Raw genomic sequence first — 11593 nt, 5'->3', positions numbered from 1 at the left:
GACACTAAATGAATGGAATATATATTATGTTAATAAATCAATGTATTTGTTACATTATATAAAATAAAAATTCACTGGATTGTAACCCCATCAGTTTTTTCATTGCATTAAAACAGCGTAATAATACATATGTTTATGATCCCCCCCCATCAGGGATAAAATGATGTTATTATTATATATACTATATATACTATTATTCTCCTAGCCTTATTGTTGCAGCACCTGGGGTACATGTGATAATCATAATATTAGGGTTTTCTTGCAGTTATTGTATAAATCATACATTAGTACAATGCAAAGGCAATTAAACATCAACTTTTCGATACAATATTCAAAACTGGGTTAATTTATTTTTTTTTCAATTGTGAGAAGCTCCTCCATTTCTTTTTGGGCTGCATTGTGGGAGATTACTGTCCCTCAACAGCACACTTTTGTTTTAGTTATATACTTAAAACCTTCTATGTAGAAGCCTTCACAAGCCTTCAGCTTGTGTGTGGCTGTCTAAATTATTCCTTTAAACGTATGGTTTTCAGGTTTATCTGTAACTCATAGGAAGAAGCATGCACCAAAGATTATCAGTGTTTCTTTCTGTTGGAATTTATTTCAAATTTAATGTCCAAAAAGTTGTGGTTGTATGTCCAGAGAGGTGTAACAAGTACAAAAGACACTGGAAACAGCCTCAAAGTCAGTGAATATTGCATGGGATCCCTCAATCACAAGAGGGCGCCACCAGTTCAACCTGGCAATACAGTACAATCGTTCTGATAATAAGGACTTTTCAATTATGAACTTTTTATTCCATTTTCAACATGAAAGTCTGGTAAGCTTCATTTTACCGGTCTGTAATACATTCTTGCTAATTTCCTAGGGATAGGAACAGTAGAAACAGTGTCTGTGTCAGTGCAGCAGCTGCAGTTAGCTGATCATGCAAATGTGAAATTTGTCCACAGGCAAGCATATAAGTCAACATACATGGAGAATTAAGCTTCCAATAATGAATTAATATTAACTTGGATTGGAACAAAGTTTCAATTTTCTCCATAATTAGTATTAAATTACTAAGTTCTTCCCAGGAAATTCTCAGTAAGTTACTGATCCATAAAATAAAACCTTACTGAAATTCTCTTTGAACACTTCAGACCAGACTAAGGTGATGAAACAGTGTTCGACTACAAGAAACAAGAAAGATTTAGTATTCGTCCGTTGCTTAAGTTCTAAAAATCCAGTGCGTGTATAACAAACGCCTATTATTGCATGTTTAGGTATTTCCAGTATTTAGGCTTTTCCTTTTTGCATTTAAGAATGAAAAGCTTTCTGTTATTGCAGGTGCAGTCTTCATTAGTCTCCAAGCAAGGAGAAATGCACGGATGTACCACCTGTTTTTGTGTTGAAATGATTCCATATGAAAATCAGATGTATGATAAAAGCCTGCACAAGCTGCAAAAAGTCTGTTTATCAATTGTTCTTTCCCTTTAAAGCCAGAGGGAAAAGGCAGGGTGACGCTCCTTCATGTTGAGCAAGAGATTCTTCTAAACCATGTTGTTATTGAGTTTGGTCCACTCAAAGATGTCCTGCTCGCACACAATGTCTGAGTTGATGAGCAGGTAGCGGTCACCCACGCAGAAGTGCTTCTGGCAGGCGGCACACTTGAAGCACTCCAGATGGTACACCTTGTCTCGCACACGCATTGTCATCTCAAATGCTCGAATCCTCTTCTCACAGGAAGCACAGAGTCCGTCCTGACCAAAAAGCCTGAATGGATGAGACAATGTCAATGTAATACTGAGAAGAAGAAGATGGAATACATGAAACCTCTGTGGATTCTCCCCCTGACCATATACCGTAATTATAGTACCTGGCCTCAAGATCTCTGTGATCAACTGATTAAACAAAGTTCAAGAAAGATTAAATGAAGTAGGCACAATATTAATTCAAATAATAAGTGCCAAACACTTTGAAGCACAGTGCCTTACAATATTGGGCTTTACTGTACTCATATATAGCGCACAACTGTATAATTTTCTGCAAACTTCCCAAACCTGCTGAAACTCTGTAAAAGTGGAAATGTCTCCCACTTTGTCTGGTTAGTAATCCAGCTTGTCCCTTACTCAAAAACATGAACTAAACTAGCACACGTTGAATCTACACTACTGATCTGCCTCTGCACTGTTTCCCCATGTCCATTCATATAGGAATAAAAATGCACCTGTCAAACAGCTTATCCAACACTTGATAAAGTGGTGAGAGTTTGAGTGTTTCCAACACTTATTTAAAGGATAAGGCTGCTAATATTAAATATTTCTGTTCATGTCAACAAACCCCTTGAAAAGATCAAAAACAACGTTTTAGTCTGTCTCTCGAAACTGTGTCACAGCCCAAAGCTCATCTCTACATTTTTAAAAAAGGTCTTGATGAATATCGTTTTTACATGTTCTCTCTATGTCCTGCTGCAGGTTAACACATTTTGTCTAAGAACGTGTGGTCCTGAAGAAGGATGTTACCCAGTGCAACATTGTGATCTTTTCAATATTTTTTTGTATTTTTTTGGACAACAATGGATGTCTATGGCACAGAGGAATAACCTATAGCACACTTTGATTAATAGCCATACTTGTTGGTCTTGCCATACTGTAAATAACAAACTGCTTGATTAAATCCTCATAATGTTACCACATTACACCATCGAACGAACCTTAGGTAGTCTCTCCGACATAGTTTTCTTCCCAGCTTGTAGTAGAGTCGGCGGCCCACCTCCCCGAGTCGACAGCCACAAAGGTCACAGCTCAGGCAGTCCTCGTGCCAGTACTGCTCGATGGCTTTTAGGAAGAATCTGTCACCGATGCTCTGCTGACACCCACCGCATGTCAGGAGAGACGGTGGCATCTGGAGGACCTCATCCACTGGCTCCCTATAGACAAGAAAGATAACTTATTAGAAGATCAAATATTTTAGCAAATTATTGTTTTCTCAATTACTCAGTTAATTTTATTACTATGTTATCTGGTGGGTGGGGGGTGGGGCCATTTGTTTTTTTAATCTGTAGCCCTGAGTTACTTTTGCACTTGCACTTCCATGCTGTCCACCTGGGGGAGCCATTTGATATTATAGTAAAAAGAAAATGCTTTTTCAGTTTTCTTCTTTTTTTCCCATCAGAAAGCTTCAAAGTTCTTACAATCATCTTATTCATAGCCTCTATATTATATACCGGCTTGTTCCAAAGTCAAACCCAAGACCCCCTCATGTTTTTGTGGCTACATCAGTCATCAAGTCCTCCACAGAGCTGGGTCTGTCTGACGTTCCTGCCTGTTATAGGGAAGGTTTTCGTTGCCACCGTACTCTACGGGGGAATTGTTGGGTCTATGTTCATCATAAATAAGTCATAGAGTGTGGTCTTTACCTACTCTGTAAAGTGTCCTGAGATAACTTTTGTTATGATTTGGCACTATAAATAAGATTGAATTGAATTGAATCAAATGTAAATATTCTACATGCACTGTGCATCATTATCTCTAAGCCTGAGACATTTTGGATTAGATTATTCCACTAGAATTTAAAAAAAAAGGTTCTGTGGGTTTGAATAATGTCTGAATGCTGTAAATGTTTGTAATTACTGACCCACTAGCGGGCAGCTGCTCTTATACACAGTGGGCCGTTATGCCTAAAACAATATCAAACCAACTGTTAAATCATTTTGGACTATCAGCCTGCAGATTTAGATACCTTATGCCTTTAGGACACTTGTTCTAAGAAACTTTTTCTTGAGAGAGCTTATTTTTACACATGAACGCTCAGCAGGAGGCTCCAGACCTCATGCTATAACCAATCTGCAGTTACTGCACGTGAGATTTTGGCTGTCACAATGATGATCCGTCCTTGAAGGTCTTTGTTTTTTAACATATCAGAAATATTATTGTCAGTTTGTACCCAAGCTAGGCTACTTACTCATTTGCCTCCAGTGTCTTCCTCTCTATAGCGGATGACATGTCTAAGGTCTGATGTCCAGTCGGATCCAGATTAGGGTCCACAGCCTGCTCACCGGCTACCTGTGAAGCTGCCTGCGGGCAAACTGGAGCCAAGACGCGCCGCACCTGCTCCTGTAACCTCCGAGACGTGGATTTAAGCTTCTCGTGTGTTAAATTGATCAGGCATTTGAATCCTGAAATGGCCGCGACGCAAGATAATTTCGCTCTAAGCAGCTAAGCGATTACGGAGGACACTGTCATCATTTCCTGAGGCAACAACCCACGGTGACACTTCCATCTCTCTCTCTCAAGTAGCCTGTATTTGATAATCCCGCAGCCACTTCGCTGACTGCCCGTGCTGTGAATTAAAACGACATCAATCCGTTAAAAAGGTCAGTTGCGCGGATCCCCGTGTCCGTGCGTTTGTGCGGTTGTTTTGCTTTTTTATCTGAGCCGGTTACAGACGCGCCCCTCTCCTCCGCACGGTCACCGTTATTGTGCGGCAGCAGCAGCAGCATCGTGTTTAAATAAGTCGGGCCCCGCTCACTCCGTCTCTGCTTTCGTTTCCCTCTTCCTGCTCACGACTGTTTGACAATGGGGGGAAATGGGTCTTAAAGCGACAGCTAAACACTGCTCAGCCTGCTCCGTGAGCCAGGCCGGGGGCTTTCAGGTCGTGACTGAGACTAATGAGTTCATTATACGCTTTGCTTCACTCAAGCGCCGATGGCACGAAAGATAAAGAGTTGCATGATATAATTAGTACAAGCCTCGTGCATTTTCTCGGTAACTTCCCTGTAATGAAAACAGGGATGGAGAGCATGTATTGGAAGTTCTTGGGCTACCGCTTTTCAATAAAGATTTGATTATAAATGCAACTAATATCTTTATTGGTGGTTAAGAAGAAGAAGAATTACTTTATTTATCCCGCAACGGGGAAATAGATTTTGTTCACTCTTATTATTAATCATGTTACACACACAGGCCCGAAATACACACACATGCACAGACAGGACCTATACATGCAATTAAGGAGAGATGTTAGAGCGTTGTTAATACATAATTTACTTGCCATTAATAGAACAACTCGCGTTAATACATGTCACTGTCAAGTCATTAACAGTAACTCCATTTACTCAAATAGCCCACTGTACCTCTTTTTGAGGTAACATATTGTACTTTGCTACTTTATAGTTCTACTCTACATTTCAGAGCGAAATGTTGTGCTTATTATTTAATAGTTGGCCTTATGTGTTACTTTGATTTTACGCACAAAACACATTACCTTTTAAAATATGACGTATAATCATAGATTAGAGGTGCTGCATGAATGCACAGTTCATGTGGCTGATTGGACCTGTACAGGCCGGAGTTGTGCAAAGCTTTGTTGGGATTTACAAAGGGTCACCCATTGAAACATGTCCCTCACCAAACTCAGGAAAGTCCCTCAAGTCTCTTTTTTTTTTTGTTGTTGCACATGATAATAACTTGTGTGCACAAAAGATTAAAGAGAAATCATCTTTCCACCGTGCGGGCTCCATAATTTAACATTCTGATAGGCCATTCTGTAAATGATAGGTTGTACTTTTGATACTTTAAGCAGGGCCTACCTTTTGCTGGTAATACCTACTTTTACTCTCAAGTAGAATTTTTAATGCAGGACTTTTACTAACCCACTGGTGGAAGGAGTATTCATGAGTAAAAGGCATTGTACAAGTAAAATACTACAATAATGAAGAGGCCAAGTGCTCTGTTAACTTGACATGTAGTCCACATTAGGGAACCTTAAGTAAACCTAACTGAAGATTAAGAGAAGTAATTTGAAAAGCCTTTGTTTAAATGTTTATTGAAATAAAATGAGCAGCAGATGTAGAGAAAAAAACAAAGTACAAATCATATCACAGTGTGATGCAATAGATTGTACAATTAAGAGGGTTGTTTGTAAAGAGCCTGTATAGTATACCTTTCATACAGAACCAGATATAATAAGTATCAATATCAAAACTGAAAGTACTCATTATGCACAGTTACTAATTATTATTATTATGCTGTGTTTATTAGAGGTTCTTGTTGAAGTTATAACAATTACAGACTGCTTCTATGTTTTGTATGTAAAATCTTTTATATGTTACTTCAGCTTTCAGATTAACGTAATGAAGTAAAAAGTACAATATTTCACTCTGAGATGTAGTGGAGTAGAGGGAGAAAGTAAGTAAAAGGGAAATACTTTCAGTACAAGTAACTCATATTTACAGTTTACTAAATGTATTTACTTATAGCTTAACACTGTTGAAATAATTTAAAACAAAATACAGATATTATGTCAACGTAGAAAGTTGATGAATACACAGTTTTGGTTCTTCTATTTTTTCCCCTCTGTGGGTTTGTCTTCTATACGAGCTCTTGGTTAGGCTACAAAATAGGCCTACTATTGTAAACTGGAGGAGAGAAAGACTAATGCTATGAAATCCCCCGAAATAAGATCTTTCTCTGTGAGAAACAAATGTGATGATATTTCTACATAGTTGGTGTCCTTGCAGTCTTTCCTTTTCAAACCACTGGTTGCTGTGGGCTCTTCCTCTTATCTGTTGCCAATGCCTCAGGGATGCCTGCAGGAGGGAGGGACACAGACAGCAGTTGGACTGGGGCAGGGAGATAAAGCACCTCAACTCCAGCAGACACAGTCAGCTTCTCGGCCAGATGCAAGAGAGGAAGATTGCAGGCAAACTCTAAATTCAGGCTGAATGTATCCATGGGCTATAGACAGTTTTGGACTGTGTAGGCTCATTGGATAGATACCAAGCCGAGAGGGCCCAGGAGCAAGGTGAGCCTGGCACCATGTTGTGCCAGCTTCACAGAAGGCAGAGCAGCTTGACGGAGGTAAAACTCAAGTTTTTCGCCTACTGAAAACAGCAAGGTGCAAGGGCTATGGTGGCTTTCTTAGTATTAAATAAAAATGACACACATTTGAACCTAAACTTCCCTTAGGCATTTGATAAAACTATCTCACCAATCTGCAGCCGATCGGAAGCTTTCTGTGATATCACACAATGTTCCTCAGCCAAAAGAGTTTGCCCAGTTGCCATGGAAATGTGTCCAAATACCCAATTCTTTTTGACTATCTTGTTGATTGTATTATTAACACTCTTAACACTCTTGCCTATGTTGGCTTGCACATTGAGATGTAAAGTTAATTCTTGACAATCGCCTTGCATGGTCCACTCCGTAGCTGTTATGAAGCTTTGGATCGTATCACGTAATCTTTCTAAACTTTTAAGACAATATGGACGAGAAGAAAAAATGGGAATGTGAACATCAAGCTGTATTTAATTAAATCTGCTGAGGAAGATGGTGCGATATAGCTGAAAGCTACAAATTAGCTGCTGGTGGGAAAAGTTTTCGTAAACTGCTGTTTCCAAGGTCAATAATGAAGTTTCAATTTCAATGTCCCCAAAGTTAAAGTCAAAGCCAACTTTATTGATGATTCTGCCACATGTACAAGCTGCACTGTTTCTCTCGGACCGCAGTGGAGGAGGAGCAGTTAGCAGCAATCTAATCACATGGCGTACTCTGTATATGCTTATTCCAACACTGCCTTTAAGATATGTCACACTACATCATTTACAACATTTTCAACATTGTTCATTTACATGAAACGTCTTATGCATATTTTGTATCTCTAGAATTCTTGGCATCTCAAGAGAGATATAAAATACAGTTTGGTGGGTTTGTGTTTGTTTGCACAAAAGTCTTTGTAATGATGAACACCGGACTGATAGTCTGTGGTACAAACAGCTTAATTGAAATTACATATCGGTACCATGATGTCTCAACCTTTCAAAAATGTCATGTTGCACAATTGCAAAGCTGGAGAACAAATTTATGACTGACGAGAAACAAAATAGAAGAGAAAGTCAGCACTGATGTGACACCCAAGTCATTCACTACTTCCTGTGGAGTCGACTGAGAAAGCCCAGAGGATGTGCAACTGGCATGCAGAGATGAAGCTTTCGTGGGGGGTTGGTGCACACTGTATTCACTTCCTAAACACCCCCACCCCACCCCCCCCCATGCATGATGACACCCCTCTCATGGCTTCCCAGATAGGCAGGTCGACTCCAGATGGTTCAGTATGATAAGAGTAAAACGGCTTACAGCGCACCATAAAAACTAGCTTGTTGTCATGAGGCGGTAAAAGCCTTATCTTTGGCGTTAGGCTTCCTACATGTCACCAGAAAGAAGGTGCGAGCATCATGTCTCAATTTGAATGGTTTTAAGTATTTAATCATTCATGTTATGTCATGGGCAGAACAGGCAATCTTTTTCCCGCTTTTATTCCTGTGTGAGGCAGAATTTGAGGAGCAAACAGTTGAGAATGTAGACAACCTTTTGGGAAGTGGTGTCACTCATGTCCAGCTTCCTGTTTTGCCTGTCTGGTACTGAGGGCATTATGGAGTTGAAAGCAGTGTGGAATTTTAGGGCAGCTGGAAAATGAGGGTCAGCACTAAGGAAACAATAAAAATATTAATTAAACAGATCTCTTGCATTATTCAGCAAATATTGCAAATGTATGACAAGTTACAAGTTCCTTTATAGCAAAGTAGCTATAGCAAGGCTGCTGCAGGTCATACAACCAATGTCCACCATCTTGCTGAATCATTAGAGATTTAAATAGGTCTCCTAATTAGTAGGGGAACAAAGATGGTTATCCATACATCATGGACTATCTGGATACCGGTTTGCAGACCCATTTCCTCAAATAAGGGGACTCTTGACATATTGTTGACACTTTGATAGCGCAAACTCTGTAACGGCAATAGCAAAGCCGACCACTTCCTGCCTAATCTGAAGTGAAGTGATAATAGGCCACCGTTTCAAAGCTGTCCTCCTAAACCGTCACAGGTCGACAAAGATGGAAATGTTTTATTGTTCGGTGTTAACATATAGGTTTGTATTAGAGAACTGTGGGATCTGTTGTAAATGTCAAAGTGTAAAGGTCAGACAAGGAAACACCCTGGAATTCTATTAGAAAATGGCCAGTGGACTGTGTTCAGTGTTGTTGTTTGATTGAAATACAACAGGCTGCGGAAATGAGTCACTCGTTGAAATGGAGCTTCAGTTACCCACGGGATCCTCCCATAATCAGTATTATCCCTAAAAGAAAACACTTTCAGTGGAACAGTGCAATCAAAAAGCTGTGCAGCCATGTTAACTGCTTCCTGTATTTGGCAAAACAAAAGAAAGCTGATTTCACATTCTTGTGGTTTGTTTGCTCCCCTTTAAACAGTGATGGAAAGTATTTGCTCAAATGGGAATTCTAGTGGTCCCAAAGATATTGGATAAGGTAGATAATCACATAAATATTCACTTGCTTTGTGTGTGTGTGTGTGTGTGTGTGTGTGTGTGTGTGTGTGTGTGTGTGTGTGTGTGTGTGTGTGTGTGTGTGTGTGTGTGTGTGTGTGTGTGTGTGTGTGTGTGTGTGTCTTTTTTATATAATAGTATAGTATAGTAAGTTTGTAAATCAACTTATTGAAAATGAATAGTGGGTCTATATACTGTAGAGTCACAATCATGGGATGCACATACAATGAACCTTCTCTCCAGCTTTAGTTTCCCTCTGTGTTTTGTTGTTTATCATACGAACTTCACTGCCACCTACTGGTGTAAAGTGACCCTAAAGATAGCAGCATTGGCATGCTTTCTGGAACCAGTTTTGTTCACGCATATATCTGAGACTTTCCATTGACTAAAGTGCTTGCACAGCTCAATACATGATGTAATTATTTAATTAATTATCAGTATGGGAAACTGAAATTGCACCTTTAAATTTAAAAGTCTTATATGAAAACTGTGTTAACTTGGAGCCAAGGCAGGAGAGACGCATGCGATGCAGATTGGTATTTGTTTGATATGTTCTAAACAGAGTAGGTACTACTGTACATCAGCATTTCTAAAGCATGTTGTTAGAACTAACCTCCATGTTCTTGAATAGTCGATGCAAAAGAAATCCAAGCTCATATCTACATTACTTGCCAACTCTCTGCATGAGTCCTAAGTTTAGGACTAAAACTATGTCAGGCCTGTAACTCAACATATACACACTGCTCTCACTGCTCTGCTGTAAGTGTAACGTACAAATTGTTTACAATAATCTATCGTTAGGACCATAGACTAAAATATGCACTATGCTTTACAGATGGGGCTCTTATTTTTTCTGCTGTTGTGGGGACTCAAAACTTTGCACCTTAGCACCTTTCCATTAATAATCTTTCAATGGTCAATTTAATTTATATTACATTAATACATTTCTTCAGCAGGAACAGATAGCATCACAGGGCAAAACATGTTCAGTAATTTTCCTGATGAATAACAATAGTGTTGTTCATCAATCTGTTACTTTTCTGGAATGAATTAATGCAAGAGTCAAAAACAGTTTAGACAATAGCATTTAGTATTTCTATAAAAACAATGAGAAAACAGCTTCAAATAAGCTTTAAAATAGAATAGTTTAATCTAGCCTATGTATGGCTGACACGAACAGCCCTATCTTTCTGCCTCTCACTTTCAGTTTATTTGTGTAGTCCCTATGACTTCATGCAGCCTATTTTAGTATTAGGCCTAGTCAGAAATCCAAAATAATCTTTTAAAATATAAAGAAGGCTTTATTCTCCTAATGAGGCAGGCAGTGGCTCAGTCCACTTGGCTTGGGAACCGACGGTTGCAGTTCAAGTCCCCATACGGACCAAGCGAGGAGGTCGGACTGGTGGCTGGAGACGTGGCCTTGAGCAAGGCACCGAACCCTCAAACTGCTCTGGGCGCTTATCATTGGGCAGCCCTCTCGCTCAGACATCTCTCCATTAATGCATGTACTGTATATAGAACCTGTGCATATTTGAGACCTGTGTGTGTTTAACAACAAAAGAGTTTAAAAGTGAATTTCCCCTCACAGGACTAATAAAGGCATGCTTTCTTCTTCCTTTCTTTAATTTAAGATTAGCCTATTATAATAGCCTCCTCATTTGTTTCATTTATCCACTGATGATTTAATCTATATTTTGGTTTTAGATTTGAAATTAGACTTTTGTATTGCACGTTGCAAACTATTATTTAAGCAGTAAATGCAACTTAAACTAAAAAATCGAACTTTACACTAACTTTTAAAGGCCTTTTGAGTGAGTGTTGCCCATTGTCATGTTGAACTTGAACTTCACACTGATGTGCAAAAGATAGTAGGCCTGAAGTCAATGTGAGGCAGCTGATAACTAGCACGTTAACAGCAAGATGGGTTTGGACATCTACTGAAGAAAAAACACACACTGTATATGGCACAGGGAGAGAATAGCCTAATCAAAGCTAATGATTGTGCAGATTTTCTGCCAAGAGGCTGTTCACTATGTTGCCTGACTAAGAATAGCAAGTGCATCATGTTTAATTGTGGCAACGTTGACCAGTTATTAAATAGTTGAATTAATATATCTATGTTATATATTAACATATTGTTATAAATAAACCTTTACTCCATCAGGGTTTGTTTTTGCAGTTTATTCACGCAGGCATATCGTCGACAGCCAAAAACGGACCTTCGCCTTTATAAAGAGTCGCTCCGTCTTTCGCACCGTCTCAGTTGTCGGTGA

At 39.3% G+C, this 11593-nt stretch overlaps 1 protein-coding gene across 1 annotated transcript; it reads right to left on the bottom strand.

The window, feature by feature from the left end:
* Nucleotides 1–795: 795 nt before the first annotated feature.
* On the bottom strand, nt 796–4415 carry lmo2 (LIM domain only 2 (rhombotin-like 1)). Its single transcript, XM_083917518.1, has 3 exons — nt 3943–4415; nt 2693–2908; nt 796–1752 (listed from the first exon to the last, which is right to left on the bottom strand). Exons 1-3 carry the CDS (start codon nt 3981–3983, stop codon nt 1530–1532), a joined length of 480 nt encoding a protein of 159 aa, XP_083773644.1. The 5' UTR covers nt 3984–4415; the 3' UTR covers nt 796–1529.
* Between the last annotated feature and the right edge of the window lie 7178 nt (nt 4416–11593).

The sequence above is a fragment of the Echiichthys vipera genome (assembly GCF_963691815.1).
Source record: "Echiichthys vipera genome assembly, chromosome: 7".
Lineage (NCBI taxonomy): Eukaryota > Metazoa > Chordata > Actinopteri > Perciformes > Trachinidae > Echiichthys > Echiichthys vipera.
This window is presented reverse-complemented; position numbering and strand designations above follow the sequence as displayed.

What these genes read in the sequence shown, in the direction of transcription:
- lmo2 (XM_083917518.1), bottom strand. Translation starts at nt 3,983, where the DNA reads ATGTCATCCGCTATAGAGAGGAAGACACTGGAGGCAAATGA. An exon ending in AAGACACTGGAGGCAAATGA is followed by an intron (nt 2,909 to 3,942) that starts GTAAGTAGCCTA and finishes TCTTGTCTATAG; the next exon opens with GGAGCCAGTGGATGAGGTCC. An exon ending in TGTCGGAGAGACTACCTAAG is followed by an intron (nt 1,753 to 2,692) that starts GTTCGTTCGATG and finishes TCATCCATTCAG; the next exon opens with GCTTTTTGGTCAGGACGGAC.